This window comes from Octopus bimaculoides, chromosome 24 (assembly GCF_046866305.1).
Source record: "Octopus bimaculoides isolate indiv1 chromosome 24, ASM4686630v1, whole genome shotgun sequence".
Lineage (NCBI taxonomy): Eukaryota > Metazoa > Mollusca > Cephalopoda > Octopoda > Octopodidae > Octopus > Octopus bimaculoides.
Genome location: NC_142951.1, coordinates 30,201,868 through 30,221,761, shown reverse-complemented (window position 1 = coordinate 30,221,761; position 19,894 = coordinate 30,201,868). Strand labels below are relative to the sequence as shown.

Genomic DNA, 19,894 nt, shown 5'->3' with positions numbered 1-19,894 from the left:
AAAAATGGAAAAAACACGCTAAATAGAGTGTGTGTGTGTGTGTGTGTGTGTGTGTGTGTGTGTGTGTGTGTGTGTGTGTGTGTGTGCGTGTGTGTGCGCGCGCGCAAGTACGGTAGTACTGTCATTTGATATACTTTTGATGTTTATTACAACTTCGGCTGCAGTCTATTTTCTCTACGTATTACATATAAATCTGATTGAGATGCACTGACTTGTCCTACAAAGCTGAGTACTGGAGGGACCTGCAGAAGGCCGGTCAGTCAGCTTGCTAGAAGTACCAACCAAATCTCCTTATAGATCATACACTGTCGTCTTAAAAACAAAAAACAAAAAAAATGAACGACACATTGGACAATGGAGGTCATAAATATATTTTTTATTTGATTCAATCATTAGGACTACGGCCATGCTGGGGCACTGCCGAGAACTTTTAGTCGAATGAATCAACCGCAGTACTTATATATTTGTTTTTAAAGCCTGATACTTATTCCATCGTTCTCTTATTGTCGAACCGCTGTGTAACACACACCCACCCACCCACACCCACTACGGGCTTCTTTCAGTTTCCATCTATCAAATTCACTCACAAAGCTTTGGTCGGCTCGAACCTATAGCAAAAAGGCACTTGCCCAAGGTGCCAAGCAGTGGAGCTGAACCTGGAACCATGTGGTTGGGAAGCAAGCTTCTTACCACTAAGCCACAACTAAATAAATATAAAATAAAAACAATAAAAGCAAAAATAACGGATGGTCACAGCTGGAATGCTATTGATTACAGGCCGGCTCAATCGAAGCTAAAGATTATTATGACCATCATAAACCGATCACCGATCTAACGTGTATGTGGCCGCTAGGTTTGCTAGAAATATCAGCCACATACTCGCGAAACACACACACACACATTCTTAAAACAGAAAGTCACATTGAGTAATGTTAGACCGTAGACATACTTTACATTAAAAATAATAAAACAAGAAATAAAAAAGAGCTGGTCAGTGGTATGTGGAATGCTTTTTTGCCATGGATCTGTCTCGATCAGAACAGACCTGAGGTTAAAATATCAACAATAGATCAGTTTTTCTTAAGGGAACTAGCTTCATCACGGGCAAATTGCCAACAACAGCACCAGTCTGGTGTTTAAGAACCCGGGGGAAGTGCGGCCCGCCAAGTTTTTGATCGATCGATAATGATAAACACTAAACACATTCTCTCAAGCCTGTAACTAAATTTGATCAGAAATCAGGTTTAGATCTTGACAAAAACAATCAATCATTGGCAACAATACAATCTCTTTGAATTGCCAACATAACTTAATGGCTTCGTTGGTTGTTTGGGGCGTTTTCAATTGCCAGGGAACTTTTCGGTATGTTTGCAAAATAGAATATAACCAACGGAGTGTGCTAATGTTGGATTTATGTGATGCCATGATGTTTTTAAACGTGCTTTTTATGTATATAAATTCTAATGAATGTCTATACAGCATGGTTACTGGAAACAAGCAAATCTTCATTCTCACGTCTGTTAAACACGTGCGTGCGCACACACGCAAAATAATTGTTTACCTTCAGTGGTAAAGTTCTGACGAACGAAACAGACCTACGATCGAACGAATATTCCAGACATTCCCCCGCCTCCTTTTCTTTTTTTCCAGACATAAGGCTTTTTTTTTTAGACCTACATTAAAGCAATGGTGTATGATTTGTTGAGAGAGAGAGATTTGACTGCTATTTCCGTAGATTGAAATACTTACTTAGCTCGTAAACAGACATTATAAAGCATATGAAAAGAAGACAAATAATTACAATAACAACAACAGCAATAATAATAATAATAATAATAAGTTTGGGTGGCTAATCTTAGGTTTACTATCGTCATTATTGTTAGTAATATCAATACAACCTGGAGTGTATATGTATTCAACAGGTTCGATCGCTCTTCCTTATGGCAAACTGACAAGAAAGCTTGTTTGGAGTAAAATCACCAGTCATCCAACAAAAAGATAGAATGTCGGGTGAGTCACAGCGAATAAGATCACCACCAAGTGGAGCCGGGGAACCAGATCGATTTGCTAAACATAGTAGCCTTGTTTCGTTTTATGTTGGTGTTTATTAAGAACACACACACACACACACACACATTATATATATATATATATATATATATATATACGGTACACGATGTCTGAAAGAGACGAAGTGGTCAGGTTTGGTGTGAATCAGATGACCTAGGGTTAAATAGCACAGAGAGAGAGATATATATAGTGTGTGGGGGTGAGAGAGAAAGAAAGAACGGAAAAGAAGGGAGAGAGATAAAGGGAAGAGAAAGAGACACAAAGGAGAGAGAAAGAGAGTAAAGAAGAAAGTGGAAAAGGAAGGAAGAGACAAAGAAAGAAGTGTTAATGTTAGGTTGGTATTTGTTAGGGAAGTCACTTGAACTGGGACACGTTGGAAGGAAAAAAATATAAATATATATAAATATAAAAGGAAAAAGGAATTGTAGTTTAGGTCTAAACGAATTTTGGTTGTGCAAACATGTGATTAAAGACATTCCGAACCGTGAACATCTGTTATTTTAGGAACACCTAGAAATTAAAACTACATTGCGCAACTATAAACTACATCGTGTCATTGAAATGGAGAAGAAATGACTAGAAGATATTTCGGGAGAGGTGAGAGAAGGACTTAGCCAGGACAAATGTCAAAATGTTAAGCAGCGAAGATCTACATTAACCCCGTTGCCTGCCCAAAAGCATTTTCATTAAGTTGGCTTTAAATATCCATGCTTCTTTTCAGATTTTTAATTAAGCTCTTGTTTTATCGTTCATTAATCGTATAAAGCTTTCCTTTCGTAAGTCCTGAGTGACTATGGTGGGTGGCTAAGGAAAAATTCGGAATGTGTTTCATATATAAATGCATGGATAGCAGGGAAATGTGTTCTGTGTATCACCACATGTTATTACATAGGACTAGCTGAAGGTTAATGCTTGCTAATTTGAAAGATAGAAGGAAAATCGGTTTCGATAACATTTAATCATTTTTTATAATTAATAGCAATATTCCAAAAAACAAACAAAAAATGATAGGATATTATCAATTCTAATTTTAGAAATTGTTTTATCATTCACTTATTCCAGTCATTAATTAGGCTGTAGCTATGCTGGGACACCGCCTTAGAAATGTGTGTTATATATGACGATTGGACGCCAAGGAAAAGTCCTGTGTATTATAAGTAATACACATAAGAAAAAGGTTATGAGATGAAGCCCACATGGCTCTCCACCAGATGGGGACAATTAAGATGAGATCTCGCAGATGTGAATTTACAAATCTTCCCAAACCTGGCGGGGGGGGGGGGGCTCTTTTTCAAGCCAATATGTATAGAAACGTAGCTATCACACATAGCTACTCTATCATTCAGTGTTGTCTAGAGAGCTTTGCTCCTGTCTGTCCCAAGTCTCCCTTGATAAAGTAGACCTGTGGTAAAAGGGCGTTCAAGTAGCCCGTGATCATCCGTCCCCTATTCAGATACAGCATCATGTAGACCTGTGTGTGGTTTCCAAAGTGGGGCACACGCCCCACCGCCGTGGCCTGGAATTGTGAAAATCTTTTTACGGCAAACATACTTCACCTTTACTCAGCCCAGCCAATCCCGCCAACCAAACAGACTGTGTGAAGATTGTTTGCTGCACAATACAGCGCTATTCTAGAGGAAAATGTATAATTATGAAATATTAGAAATAATTTATTTTTCCCAACCATCGGTGAGGTATACATTTTTCTGGAAAGTTATAGCGGAGCCTGGGGGAAAATAGATTGGGAAACACTGAGATTAAGGTTACAATGTATCATTCCATTCTTTATTTCTAAGATGATACGGCAGACGAGCAATTAAACTCCGTAGAGGCTCCCTCGTTGGCTATTTCGAGCATCGTCAAAATTATATAAGTTAAAGGTGAAAACGAGTATCTTGTTCCAAAGTTTTCATGTATAATTAAAACATCTCATAACACGTGTAAAAGCAAATATCTAAAAATTTATATAAATTTATTGACATTGACTACCACGTTCGCTGAGCCGTAGCTCATTCAAACTAAAGTTTGAATAATGAACTGTTAACAAATACACACATATATGTAGTCGTAAACAACGACCTCTAGTTCAAAATGCAAGTGACCACATAAAAACGACCTGCCAGATTTTTCTCACAATTAACAAATAAATCATCATTTAACCTAAGTGATTGCTAATGTTAATTAAACTGAGTTAATTACCATTTTATGGTATATTTAATAAAAAAAAAAATCATAGAATTTTTTTCTAGACAATCGGGTATTCCACGCATATAGTGTAAATACTTTACAATCTGAGGAAAACTGTGGACCGATTTAATTGCAACTTTATAGTATATTTTTAAAATACAATAAAACATACTTAAAAAGTTTTGTAGACTTCCGTGAATCCCAGTATGTAGTTTTGGTTTGGTAAATTTTACTGTCGTTTTTATGTAGTTCCTTATGTTTTGAAAAGGAGATCGTTGTTTCCGTACAGATTCGACAAGTTTGTGTGTGTGTTACAAGGCCTCACTCACAGACACACACAAACACACACACGTAACGTTGGTTGATCGAAAATTACTCGACTACTTCGTATTAAAAGATTAATCAAAATAAGGCATTTGTCCTACCATTATATATATATATATATATATATATATATATATATATATATATATATATATATATACACACACAAAGGAAATGGTATGTATATGTCCTGCTATATATATTATATAATCTGTTTAGTGCGTTGACACAAAACTAGTTTGACATGCGATAGAATACGTCACCCCAATTAAGTGTTGAACATGTAACGTCGGTTGGTAGAGGTTAAAGTTTGTGTGTACGTAGATAAGCGTAAATGTGTATATGGATTCACACACATATACATACATACAAACAGGCAATGTGTATGTGTATATATATATATATAAATATATATATACGTACACATACAACTCTACAAAGATATAAAATATACACGCATACACAAATACATGCATATATAAGACTAATTAACATACACACAAGCAATCCGAGTTCGAATCCTGCTGGGTCGATTTTTGTCTTTCAATCCATAGGGGTTAACTGAATATGTGTATATATATATAGCTATATAAGATATTGATATCTGATTGGTTGATTGTGACACACCCTTCACAAACACACAGTATTACATATATAAACATACTTCTTTTAAAGGCGTATGCGTGCTTGTGTTGTATACGTGTGCATATATATATATATATATATATATATATGATTGTGTACGTGTGTATGTTCATCTCGGGGGAACTCAAATGCAAAATGTATGGTATGTTTCACAAATATTCAGTCCTATTTATCGTATAAGTATGAGAAGAGAGAAAAGAGGGGGGGGGTGTATGTTTGTTGACAACTGAGAAAAGTGGTGTTTTTTTTCTTCTGTTGAAAGCCAGAGGAGGGCACCAGAGTAAGATAATACAAAACCATGTTACTTGTACTTTGGAAGTTATTAGGTTATGTTACACAAGTGTGTTTGAGTCTGTACATGATAATGTTTGTGCGAGAGGCAAGAAATATATATAGTGGGAGTAGATATATATATATATATATTAAATTACACACAAAGTTGTAACAAGTATTTGTTTTTGTCCAATAACATACACACTCGAGAGGGTGCTGAAAAGTTCCTGGCTTTTGGGTAAAAAAAAAAAAAATACAGGTGGATCAGTGAATTATGAATTTATTGAACATATTCCCCTCTCAGATTCACACTTATGGCAGCGGTGTTGCGGTTTCTCTAAGCCCTGTAAAAGAACTTGGAAGATTGGGCTTCTTAACTAGGCATCCAGGCCATTCGTGATACACTTAAAGGCAGGAACTTTTCAGCACCCCCCCCGTATACCCTACCCTTCTTCGTTCACGTTCACTGAACATACATCATCCATTCTGAAGCTACGTTACCACATGTCAAACCATCGAGATCATCCCTTCTCAATGGGGGTGGAGTGGAATATGCCAGTTTTATCTCGTACAGAAGCAAAGAAGCACAGCCATTACCCCTCTCAAGACGATATCTTCTCGCCCCATCCTCGACTCCTAAACATAAGCAGAATACAACCAGATCGCTTACAATCGCGCCTAATGTACACCCTCACCCTCACTGCCACTGAAGATCTTTCCGGGCGAAAGCACATCTTTATTATAGCTAGAACGGCATCACACGACTGGCTCTGCTCTTCAGCACATGAAGGTACTTGATCTGGTTACGCTCATGCTGTCTCATCTCAAGCTTTTCTGATTCAACTTTCCTCTTCTCATCACACTTGCTTGTTCCAACCTCGACTACTCCTGCATTAATCGCTATGTCCAATTCCTTCTTAAAATACCTCCTCTAAATCAACACCCCACAGTTAATTTAGAAAAGCCAGAGGAACATTAACAGTATCGATCTTAGCAGTCTTGGAGGGATTACGAAGGCAAAGTGTGTTGGCCCTTCTTGCAGAGTTAGCAAATAAAAAGACTCATCGAGATACACAGGGCTGGGTTTAGACCTAGAGGAAGGACTCTGGACTAATAGGTTTTGCGGGTACCCCGGATTTTGCTAATTCAAAATCCAAGATAAAGATGGCCCCATTAAAGCTAAGGTCCCGAAACTTGAAAGGGCCACGGTAGATTCAGAGAAACTCGGTTCAATATAATGGCCTTTTAAATAGAACAAGGCCAGAAAATGAAAAGGGTCAATACTTTTAAAAGAACGTATGGATTAAATAAGAAAAAGTAAACAAAGGAATTGTAATTCTTAAGTTTTAACTCAGAGCTTTAGAACCTCTGTTAAAAGCTCCTGTCCCATACCCTGGCAACCAAACTTGGGGACCGCGAGTCATGGTTCATGCATAAATCCGGCCCTGACTATACACATGCATAACATACGCACGCACACACACACACACACACACACATTTCTCAAGTGATGAGAGACTGATTGTATTTATGATGGAGTGTAGAAAAATGGAGAAATAAATAGTTGAAATCTTACAGTCTTCTTCCCTTTTTTACCATCTTTGCCCGCGACGTCCTTACGACAGCAAGACTTACAACAAAGCGGCATGGCTAACTGTTATCATATAAGAATAAATAGGTTGCTTTCTGTGTATTACGAAAGATGGGCACTTAGACCAGCCTTCTAGTTTGTGCTTCTCGAAAAAGATGTTTGCATGCACGTAAAATGTCGTTATGTCTGTGTTTGGAGAAAAGTAGAAAGAATCTCAGAAAGGAAAGAGACAAAAAGAATGAGAAAGAGAAAAAGAAAGACGAACTCCGGCATGACATTAGATGAACAAGTCATTCTTTTTCTGGTCGTGGGGTTTTGTCTAAGTCAACCTAGTGTAACATTTATCTCACAGACTGTCTACATCGATTTTAATGCTTACAAGGAAGAAACTGATAATATAAAAATAAATTAAGTTAAAATTAAAAATGAACAATTAATACATTTTTTTTTATTCTTTGGGAAAGAGAATGAAAAAAACTTGTTATAAGAATATGGTTTTTTTTTTTTTTTTTTAAGAGTTGTTTACTATAACGTTGCTTAGTTACTTAATTTGCTGCAGAACAGATTCTCTGAGGAGCTGGAAAAGGGGGGAAGGAAGTGGAGGATTTGTTTATAATTTGGAAAAAGAAGCGTTTCTTTTTATTTGATGACTCCTGTTGAAGATCAATGATCAAACGCGTTCCAGTCATGACTATCTCGTCTTTTTTTTCTGACAAACGGTGCTTTGATGACTATATTATCTCATAATTTGGGTATTTGATTTTTTCACCCGCACGATTTTCACTAAAAAGAAAAAAAACTCGGATATTTTGTGTGGAATTAAGTACCTTGACCTCCTAATATGCTTCAAACTCCTTATTTTTGTTCGGAAAAAAGGGGTGGGTGGGAAACCTCCCTCCTCCCATCCCGGATTCATTGGTTTTTTTTTTTTTTTTTGGTTGAATGAATTCCGGTGATCTAATATGCTACAAAACCCTTGGATCTTTCTGATTTGACGGACACCACTTGCTTTCTGGATCTATTTTAAAACGGGGGCCACATTTTTCATTAATATTTTACGTAGTGTTTTTGGTACCGAACGACTTCGTATACTTATCCATTTTGTGTTATAGAACAGAAAAATATTTTTGTATTCGAATTTATTTCATGTAAAAAATTGTCTTATTTCGATAATTTCAACCAATCACTGACAAGTATTCAGTTTACATTTACTCCTTGGACTGATTAAGCGATATAAAGCGTATTTAATCTCCATACCTTCGTTTTATTTGCTTTTTGCATTTTAAATTTGCTTTAACCCTAACCCTAGGGTTAGGGTTAATTGTTTCAGAATAGTTTGTTTATGTAGTCGGCACTTAATGTATATCGGCTGAATGGACGTCAGTGATTGGTTGAAATTACAGAAATACGACAACTTTAACATGGAATAATTTATGGATTTCTTTTTTTTTTTTTAAGAAGACTAACAGAAAAAGATGTTTTATATGACATTCTACCAGTGTTCCAACTTTCAAAGTGTTTCGTTAATGAAAAATGTGGCCTCCGTTTTAAAAAAGATCCTGTTTTCTTAACGAAACACTTTCAAACTTGGGATACTAGTAGAATGCGTCATATAAAACAACTTTTTCTCTTAGCCTTCTTAACAAAAAATTGTACATCGCAAGTTATTTCATGTTAAAGTTGTATTTCTGTAATTTCAACCAATCACTGACGTCTATTCAGCTGAATACAGTTACTGCCGTTTTTGTAAACAATAATTTTTGCCGGTGTCAAGAGTGTTATTCCCTGTTTAATTATATCAATATTCCCTAGTAAGGGTTTAGGGTTAAGGTTTTAGAGTTATGATTATGAGTTAATCATAACCCTAACTCTAAAACCCGAACCCTAAAGCCAGTACAAACGCACGAACGATGTCATAAACAGTACGACGGATAGTCGTTGACAAACCAGTGACAAATGATATGATTACATTTCTACAATAAAGTGTGCAGATGTCTCGAGGGAACTCGGCTTCAATTGGCTTTCATAATTCGACTAGCAGAGGCACCCGGCATTGTCCAGATTGAAGGGAAAAAGCAAAATATGTTGTATAGAATTTTATTTTAAATTCAATTTATTCTTCAATTGGGAAATCAAATCTGAATTCATAATACAATAATAAACGGAAATACAAAATTTACCACATTTATGAAAGGAGATAAATCCTACCATGTATGTTGAAGGAATCTACGCAAGAGCTATGCACGTATAGAAGAGAAACTATTGTCAACCTAGAGATAGAAGACCAGAGGGCATCCACAGATTAAGTGAGATGCCCAAATTAATAGACCCACCACCAGAAACCGATGAGGAAAGAGAGAACAAGGAGGAGGGGAGCTCTGTAACACTAAGAGAAATCCCTCATTCGCCTGTTGAAAACCGGTAAGTTCCTGACCCCACTTTCTGCGTATGGATGTCTGTTTTTAACTTATAGTCTTGTGAAGTATTTGGTGTGAAGATATTGATTAAACCTCCACCAAATAAGTTCTCTATACCAACCTGAAGCAGGATTTAAAACCTGTAGAGTTATGGATAACAGCTTAGAGAGGAATGGGTGCCAAACTAACTTAATGGTGATACATTCACGAAGATGACAACCAGACCAGAATCCATACCGAATCAGTCACTGCCTGGATTAAAAGAGTGGACAAGCTTCAATTTGGCTGGCTGACTGACAGAAGAACGAGATAAGAGGAAATCTGGCTGTGATGTCTGTGGTATGACGTCAGTGTGTGGGGAGGCTGACCGGAAGGGCGAGTCGACCAGAAGGGGAAAGAGCGCAAAGGGAGCCTCGATCGGCGTTCGTGCCCTTTTCGAACGGGGCTGCGGTCAGGACAAGACGTGTTAAGCGACGGTCTAGGTTTGGGAAGGTTTGGGAGAAGCAGCTGCTATACCTGGTGTACCTTGGGTCGGGGCAAGCTTCGAGGATCGGATACCGCAAGACGGACTCGCAGTCGAGGAAAGGAAAACCGAGGTAAGGCGATTACATCTACTCGTATGCACACCACAATGTCATCAACCAATGCTCCAATGACGACAGGGTCAAGGCATAGAAAAAAATGGAAGGAAGGACATTATTACAGAAAAATTTCAACATCATAACCAACATCACTTGTGCCATGTCTCACTTCCAGTATCGTGCCTGATGACATGTCTAAGTACAGGATTGGAGGAGAATAACACCTCCATTGCCGTCTTTATTTTGAGCAAGTCAGTATTCTCAGACAAGTAAGAACTGGAAGAAACCTTGACCAGTGTGTGGCACAGTCTTAGTTCCATCTACCCAGTGGGATGTATGGAAGTTGGTGCTAGGTTTTAAAACTGATGAAGAGTCAATCTACTTCACACCTGGCCACCAGGCTGTTATTGCAATATATGCAGAGAGAAAATACCTGTACAATAGTCAAGAACATTCACTTGCAAGTCGTCAGTTAATTTGCATCACACTAAGGGTCGGCTGTTAATATAACAATAATGAAAATATATAGAGGTCTACATTAACATGATACCCACAGACCAAAGTTATCCTAGAGTTGCAGCCCATTGTGGATGCAGAAATTAAAAGCAGATAGACTAATGGTACAAGATAGAAAGCATGGTTGCTATACATGTGAAAGTAAAAACCCACCAGAGGGCTTTCTGCTTGAGGAACTAGAAATGCGGAAAAGAAAGAAAGAAAAAAAAGGCAGTGGACAATAGTCATGACATCAGCTGCAGCAACAGTGGACTACAGTTGGCCCCATGAACTGTTTCCAGAGCACCCCATCGCTCATAACATCATGGAGATACTTTAAACATATGTGCCTAGAATCAAGATTCAAAACTCAGGGTGTCCATCCCAGCAATACCACATCAGTCCTGAAACAGTGAGGATATGGGGGTTGGAGAGGAATGATAAACTAGTTGGGACATCCAAATGAATGAAACTATAAGCGAGACTATAAGTCAAAGTGAAGAAATTGAACCTTCCAGAACATGTGACAAGATCTGTGACTAGACTAACACTGAGAATGCTTATTGTTGTGTGGACACCCCCAGGAGAGAAGTGGGCTGGTCCACTACGAATAAATAGTGGATGGTGACAACAAATAGGGGTAGCTTGGTAGTTGAGTAGTCAGGAGTAGTTGAGCAAAGGCACATTGATTCTAAGGTATGCCATTCAAACCTGTGATACAACACTTATAGACAGTCCTGGGTTATGGGAATGCCTGAACCAACCTAAGTAGCAGCTTCACCCCCAAATCCCAACACATTCAGTGTAGAGAAGGGGGGGGGGGAGTTGTGCTCCTGTGTTTATATTAGTAAAAATTTCTGTCCTTATATATTGCTTTACATTTTTACCTTAACCCTTAGTGTTGTATGTCAAAGAATAGCAGATGAGAGACTGTCTTCCGATACAAACACAAGTTATTCTTTCAGGTTTTTTCTTTTGTTTATTTGTTTTTGATAAACGTTTTCAGAAATAACCCAATAAGTGTAGCATTAATTCTGTGAAATATTCATGGGTCCCGCTAGAATAAGATTATCGGAAGTAACTCAAAAGTGGTTTCTTACACTGCTAAGATAGTATAACTTACGTGTCCTATAATCATTTGCATAAACTGACTAAAATGTTTTTGCATATATATATATATTTCCAATGTTAATCCTGTCTCACCATCTTCAGATTATTGCCCCATTCCTGGTAGCAGAGCTTCTGCAGCATCTGGAAAATTGACCCATCTACAGAACAAGATTGTTACTATGGTTAGAAAAATTTGAATGAAACAAATATTGTGAAATGACATAAAACCTATACAGATAGTTCTCCTGAATCTATAAATCTTGAAGCAATAGAAGAGAAACTCAGTGAAGCATACACTATTGAAGGTGACCAAGAAGCTAAAGGAGAATTGGCCAGAAAAAAAAAAAAAATTGACTGTTTGGTGTTGGCCAAATGACTCGTAATAGTCGAATTTACTCACTTAGAATAGGACTTCTACATTAGGAAAAGAATCTAGCAAAATGAATAATGTTGGAAAATTTTTTAGAAGATCCAAGGTTTTATTTAAATAATAGTAAAAATCATTACCAGAGGCACATCAAATGGAAGATAGAAAATTTAAAAGATATTTCACCAGAATCAAATACATGTGATATTAGTGGCAGAATCTGAACTTAAATCACAGTCAAACTCAAGTGGATCATCTCCTTTGGGAGCCAAACCACCTTTGAGATGTCCAAGGAAAGAAGCTAGTACAAGAAAACATGCTTTCATTACCTCCTGAATCTATAATGCCTCCAGGACAGGAAGCCTCAAAAAGAAAGCTACAATTCAAAAGAGAGGAGAAATGGACCTTGCCCGATGTTAACAAGAAACAAAGATCGTCTAAGTTCGAATCAGAGCAATTCTGGTAATAGAACTGCAAGAAGTAAAGTTGACAAACATCGATACAGTTAAAAAATTCAGAAACTGCCATGGTTGCTCTGGGAGATAGTGACGAATCTGAACATATCACAAGTCATTGATGTGTCTAAATCAGATGTTTCTTCTAATACAAATTACAATTTTAACAAAAAAACAATACACTTCGCTGTAGAAGCTTTTTAGATCAGTTCAGTAGTAGTAAATCTTCATTATCTGATAATGCAAAGCCAAAAGCTCTGTTCAAAAATGTTAATGAACCCCAATGAGACAGACCCTCCAATATATGGGAATTGAGAAAGAGTTAACATTACTAGTGAACCTGAAGCCCTTGAAATTATGAGCAATAACTAACATTAATTTGGGCTGCAGTAGTGAAGGAGATGGTTAAAATTGCCATGGTTACATAGGTAAAAAGACGAAATTTCTATGACCAGGCTAAACATGGTACTTCAACTTAAGCAAACAAAAACCGAGGTAGTTGATAGGCCCGCACCTCATTCTGGAAGTGGTAGGGAAACATCACTAATACCGTTTCTAAAAGATAGTATGGTTAAAGATAAGGTCAAAAGAGTCAATCCTGTAAAAAGATGACCAGAAACTCACAGTACTGGTCTTAGTACAGAACCTATCCACAGAAGTTATGAAAATATTAAAAGGTGTTCAAATTTCACAAGAGCTGATGGTGAATGGTATAGTGTTAGAGTCAGATGGTCTGCATCTACTTGCACTCCTAGAGGTTCCAGTGAATTGCACACAGGATCAGATTGAAAATCAAATCCTGGCTGAAAGCTACATGGAGCACACCCAAACTGAATATTGTCAGCCTTTCTAGTCAAAGTATTTCACAGCCGACTAGTCATCCAGGTTCTCCAAGATTCATTGGGTAAATTCTTTATATTGCTCCAGACTATTTTTATCAAAAACATTTTCAATGGAAAATTTTGGTCCAGGGCCTTTTATCAACACACAATACAAAAATTCAAATGTCAGCATCTATCAATAAAACAATGTTTTGTAGCATCAATGAATAGTTGTAGGATTCAACATGCATCTTTGGAGTTGTACAAATCTAAGAACTCTGTAGATGCAGTCTCTTTACAAAGAAAGCTCATCTAGATCATACCAAGATATCTCCAATATTGGTGGTCATCATTTCAAATTTTGGCACAAAGTCCAAACAATTCTGGGGGAGGGGCTAAGTCTATTATCTCAACCCAGTATTTAACTAGTACTTATTTTATCACCCCCACCCACCGAAAGGATGAAAAGAAAAGTCAACCCTCACAGCATTTGAATTCAGAACGTGAAGCGGGATGAAATGCCAGTAAGCATTTTACTCAGCATGCTAACGATCCTGCCAGGTCACTGCCTCGTTGAAAATCATTAAAAGGGATTTTATACCTTACAGTGGACCAGGAACATCCCAAAGTTACTTTTGCTAGCCAAACGAGAAAAGGTTACTATTCGTTGCAACATTTCACTTTCAATATGTAGCAATACCATACCTGAATATATGTCTAAGAATAGGCTTCAGAGAGAATAATATACCTTTGTCTTGCCCAAAATAGAGACAGCAACTACATTCTCAGACAAAGGTTACGAAGAAAGTTTATGATAGAGCCACATGACAATATTTCCTCTATCAACTGTCGATGACATCGAAAACTATGGAATGACTATTCAAAAATTGAAAGAAACTAAGTGTAGACATCATCTCCTGTGGTTGATTATTTAACTGGTCCATCATCCAGAAGCATGTAGTTGGGAAGCGAATTTCTTAGCACACAGCCACACCTGTGCTCCCCATCCCAGAAGGTTTTCTTTCCCCGAGTACTCACAGTGCGAGTGCCCCATTGTATGGGTAATTTGCTGTACGAGCAGAGACTCCTGCAAATTTATGCCTTGAAGTATGAGCAGAACAAAGGCCGTCAGCTTGTGACCAATTCAAAATGGAAAACAGTAATGTCCATATGTATGTGTATAGTATAATGGGTCAGTCCATGACAGATTTGTAATTTTTGCTAATGATTGCCAGATAAAAACAGGTAAGCTGTCATTGAGTAAATTCGTTTATTTTTTATAATTTCTAAATTGTATTCATTTTGTTGATCAGCTGCTTTCTCAGAAAATGAAACTGATTCTGATGGCTTTACCCAACATGAAAAACAGCTTTAACAGCAGGAGATCGAATGAATACAAAAGACAGCCAGCTTCCAACCAGTTCCAAATGGAAAATGGTAATGTCCATGTGTATGGGTCAGTCCATGGCAGATTAGTAATTCCCAATGTAATTTTTGCTAAGACTCGCCAGACAAACGGACAGACAAGTATTCATTTTGTTGATCAGGTGTTTTCCCAGACAAAATGAAATTGATTCTGATAGTTTTACACAAAGTGAAGAACAGCTTTATCTGCATGAAATTGAAAGGACACAAAGCAGACTGCCAGCTTCCGACCAATTGGCAAGACAAGATGTGGAAAAAGAAGCAAAGACAGCCACAAGTAAAGAATTCAACTTGCCATGTTATCTGCTTGGTAAAAGAGCTAATCAGAAGAAAATTTCTGTAGGGGTACCCTGGGAAAATTATCGTTTACGATAACATTGCATCAACTCCTAATACCATCATTTTATACAAAATGCTTTTTTTTTTTGTCAAAAAATGTGTAAATCATCTGGAGGTGTAAAGAGATATCAAAACACTAAAATGAAGAGAAAAAAAAAACCCAACAGAAACCGAAACAGGTTATGAACCGAGATGCGTTTGCAATATCTTAGAAATTTTTAAAGAGTATCTGGGCTCAAATGTCGTATCTGTTCTCACTTAAGGAACTAAAGCTATATTTGTGCTTGAAGTGGTCTAGCTTTGCTTGAGAGCAGACTGCCATCATATGTGAAGTTTAATGCTTCAGATGCGATCTGCGCGTTTAATATTTACGGCATCTAATTTGTATCAACACCATTTAATGTTAGGAGTTTGCAATTCATTGGCACTATATTAGTTAATGTAAAGGGTTTTAACTGTAGTAGATCTAAAAGCAAGGTGTGTAAAATGGTTGGCATTAGAAAGGGCATCGAGCAGTGAAAACCATGCTAAAACAGACTATGAAAGATAGTGTGGTTTCTAACTTTGCAAGCTTTTTTGTCAAACAGTCCAACCTATGCCCGCTTGGAAAACCGATGTTAAACGATAGAATATATAAGGGAGTTTAAAAAAAAAGACTAATGTTGAAGTTACCTCCCTTGAAAAGGTAACTCGAGGCAGACACTTGAGAAGGAATGTCGAAGTCAAGATAAAGAGTGAAATTACCGATCAGTTAACGCAGACACAAAGAGCAATTCAGAAAAATGGGAGGAATTTGTAATTTAAGAACAGATACTGAATCGTCTCAAAGAATTGGAGACGTGTCGGTTCCTCCACCCATGCACTTGTACGTTGTCACGAAAGGACTTGCATTCTTTGTGTATGAAAGTTTTATAGCCTCGGAGGTGTTCTGAGAAGAGAATGGTAGTGGAAACAACTTCCGAGTTAGTTGCTCGGCTATCTATGCAGCTCTCTGACAAAGAATGTATGTGTATATATATATATATATATATATATATAAAGTGCTTGGAACTGACTGCGGGTGGGGTAAGGGCATCACGAAGCTAGACTGAAAAAAAAAATTGCATTGACAGCCACTGAAGGATATAACAGGATGTTCTACCAAATCATACAGACGCCGCCTAACTAACTCTACATAAGGATGCACCTGAAAAAGACGTTTGAAGAGTCAGCAGTTATTGCTCGAATGGTAGGCGCGAAAGCAGACGATCATTCTGACTAGCTCCATGCTGCAACCAGTAATATACTGCCCGATGATATACATTGAAAGGTCAAGTCATATAGATAAAAGGGCACTACCCGCATATGCATAAAACATTTGAGAGGATCCGAAATAAGATCATTGAAGCAACTTGTGGCAGGGATTCGCTCACCAACACGCTACAACCACCGAGAAGATCACGTCAACTGACATACTGGAAACAGCAGCCAAATCTCCCTAAAGTTTTACTCCCGCTGTTTTAAATAAAGAACAACTCGGAGAACGCGGTACATCTAAATTGAGGGATGGTCACAGCTGGAATATGTTCGAGAAGGTCCGCTTGTTCGGTGGTTAAACTTCAATGCCATCAACTCTTGATTAAAATCCAGTGACTTTGGGAAAAGTATTCAAGAAGTTGTTGAGAGAGGGAAAGAGGGAATCAGGAAGAAAGAGATATGGACAAACGCCAATTGTTACAATGCAGGTGTTTGCTGTTCTGAAAATGTGTCTTGAATAAAGACATGAAAAGCATTTTCACACCTGCTACCAATGAACATTGCATGTTACTACTAAGTTACTAAAAGATGTTTAGAATAAGGAAAATATTTCCAAGATTAAACAACTGTCGAAATGTACCACACATGACAAATTAATTGTACTAGTGGAAAAGGACCTGTGAACAAGCTCCTTGGAACTTCAACACGGAAACCATCCGGTGTCCAGTAAATGTATTAACATTTATGTTGAACTAATAAAAAATAAAATAAAATAAAACCGATTTATTGAAGAATATTGGTTTCAAATTTTGGTTCGAGGCTAGCAATTTCGGGGCAACGGATAAGTAGATTTAACCATCCCAAAGTTCGACTAGTATTTATTTTATCTATCCCGGAAGGATGAAAGGTAAAGCCGACCTCCACAGAATTTCAAATCCGAAAGTTAAGACAGACGGAATGTCGCTAAGCATTTTTCCTAGAAAAGTAGACCAAGTTATTCCTGAGGAGGGTCCTTACGGTCAAAGGATATTAAGTCTAATCTTGAATAGAAATCAAAATGTTACCAGTGCCAGCAGCCCTGAATTTATTCTGTAAATAATTTAGGTATCAAAATCCCTATGATTATGGAAAAAAGAAAAAAATTGCTCTTAGCATGAAGAGGAAACAACATTATTGGAAATGTAAGGTTTCATGTAATCTGAGACAAAACTGATTAACTGAAATTATTCAAACGGAAGTCTGCTCTTATAGTAATTGAAGATAAAGATCAAGCAACGGAGATAATTCCAGTCAAATCAGTTGAGATTTCTGGAAAATATCGGATAACTTAGACTGGAGTAGATCTCGTCTCGAAATTCAACGAGCGTTTTCTTTTTCCGGACACGGATTTCCATTACAAATGCCAACAAAGTTTGCTGCGGTGTTTTTCGACCACGTCAGCAAACTATCTTCTATTTAATGACAAAATTTAGTGATGCTGATTATGGTTGAAGGCGGGTTGGGGGTTACGTCTGTAAGATTAGAAATCTTTCAAATCTCGAAGGCAGAGTCTGAATCAACGTTAGTAATTTTCTTGACATTCCCCCCACCCCGATCTTTGGATATTTTATACAAATCGACCATTCTTTTCGGAAATTTTGAATGGTCAACCAGCTAGAATTTGCAGCTTAGGGTTTAAAAAAAAAGCTAAAAAAAAAATACGAGCAAATTACCGCTTTGACAGCAGAGAGAAACAAACACGGCTGGAACACATTTCATCATAAATTTGTTCGATCAGGGACTCAAAGAAAAGTTTTTCAAAATCTAACAAGATTATGACCAAACTTATTTTTGAAAGGCAAGAAAAAAAAAAAAAAAAAAAAAAAAGTAAAATAAAAGTAAAATACTGACAGTGCGAGGTTTTTCGAACTGGAAATAAAAGCTGTATAAATTATAAATATTACAGGACTTTTATCTTTTCTTTCGAGAGAAGTGAATGCAGCGCACATGACCAGTTCCAAGGCCTCCGAGATTGGTAGGAGGGATAGAGGAAAATATCCTCAAACCAAAAACCTAGCTAGAATGCTTACAGCAGTGTGGATCCCTTTGAAAGATGCCGGGTTATAATATTAAAACCTGTAACGAGTTAAGTCTACCGCCTAAGTGTGCAATAACGGGGAAGGAGGGGGTTTGATCTCGAAACGCAAAGAGATGAAACGAACACGGCAAGGCATCCGGCCTGACGTTTTGGCAATTCTGCCATTCCACTGGTTTGAAGAGGTTTTTTTTTTAAATTGACCTACCCTACAAGAACCCACCCACCCCCGAAATTTGTAACTTGAGAAACAGAAAAAGCTTAACACTGAGGTTAGACAAGGGTGGAGATGTGTCAATTAATTAAAGATCGGAAAGGGCCGAGAGACTGAGTGGAAGCGAAATAAATGCAGTGTTAGTAGCAGTAAAAGGAGCAGAATTTGCTGTGAAATGAGCCAGTATGTAAGAGTGAGCAACTTAGCTGACAAATAGGTTCTTTTTTTTATATTACTTATGCGGTCAAGAATTTGCGTTGAGAACAGTTCAAGCAGTGGGAGTCGCACTCAAGTGTGACGCAAAATACGCAAGTCTTAATTACAAATAGCAAGAAAGATAAACCCATGATTTCATTCCAAAGCTGAGCATTTAAATCCTCTTCCAGAAGATAAATGGAAGATATGAATATTGGTTGTCAGGCATTTATTCGAATTCTTCTTCACAAAATACGATCCAGCGATTCACTTGAATTTCAAAAAGTTAAGTTATTTTGAAAAGACGAGATCTGATATTGTCAGCAAATGTTGAACACTTGTTCATCGGACGGGTAGCCAGCCATCAATATTGCCAACCGTTAATTAAAAGAATAGCACAGATGAAGGGACGATAGCGCTAAGATATCACTCGCAAAGGACTCAGGTATAATGGCCAATCCTTAGATAAAAGGAAATCCTCTATCACTGACCGACACAAAAATTAATTATGAACGCCCACTGGTGGAAAATGCTACAAATATTGATCTTCAGTCTATAAATCTCATTCAAGTCGATTTATTACTGTATCTAGTGTTCATAACCTGTTGAAGGAAAGGTTTACGTCGAAGCCTTTTATAGTTGTCAGCAAACCACCTTAAAAAAAAAAAAAAAAAAAAAAAAAAAGGAAGGTTTCACATCTAATCATCAAAAGTGAAGTGATGTCAATTATTTGGTTGCGAAGTTTCTCCAAGTGAACGGCAGACAAAAATACCGATATGCATGGAGAAAAAAAAAAAGGTATCGATATAATCCCAGCTGAAGGGGTAACTTGAGTTTCGTTGCTATTGATTAAAAAAATCTGGACAAAACGTAAGCAGTATATATTTGGAAATTCCAAGGCTTTTGTTTTCAAACGAACGACTTCACTTCTGCTGGTCACTGAAGTTCCAGACAAGAAACCAAGACCTGTTTAGTCGGGTTGTTCACATAAATGGACTTGGTTAAGTAAAGGATCTGTTTTTAGATTAAATTGTTGATTCGGTATTGATACAAGAAAATTCATCTCGTTTGAAAT

General features: G+C 37.4%; 1 protein-coding gene and 1 pseudogene across 7 annotated transcripts in view; one reads left to right on the top strand and one right to left on the bottom strand.

Moving 5' to 3' along the window:
* LOC106874892 (uncharacterized) overlaps positions 1 to 19,894 on the bottom strand; it is a 38,430-nt gene that overhangs the window by 18,118 nt on the left and 418 nt on the right. The window contains exon 1 of one of the 6 annotated variants that reach the window (XM_089340858.1): positions 7,076 to 7,452. The exons of 2 other annotated variants lie outside the window; for them this stretch is intronic. In XM_089340858.1, coding sequence (XP_089196984.1) covers positions 7,076 to 7,147 — 72 coding nt within the window. In that variant the 5' untranslated portion in view covers positions 7,148 to 7,452. Of the gene's footprint in view, positions 1 to 1,898; positions 2,052 to 4,429; positions 4,657 to 5,078; positions 5,192 to 7,075; positions 7,453 to 19,894 lie in introns of those variants that run through there. 3 more of the 6 variants (XM_089340862.1, XM_089340861.1, XM_089340863.1) reach the window with 3 other exon arrangements.
* LOC149131260 (uncharacterized) lies at positions 11,765 to 19,779 on the top strand (annotated as a pseudogene). The gene has a single exon (XR_016238286.1). The product of XR_016238286.1 is annotated as an uncharacterized LOC149131260 (transcript).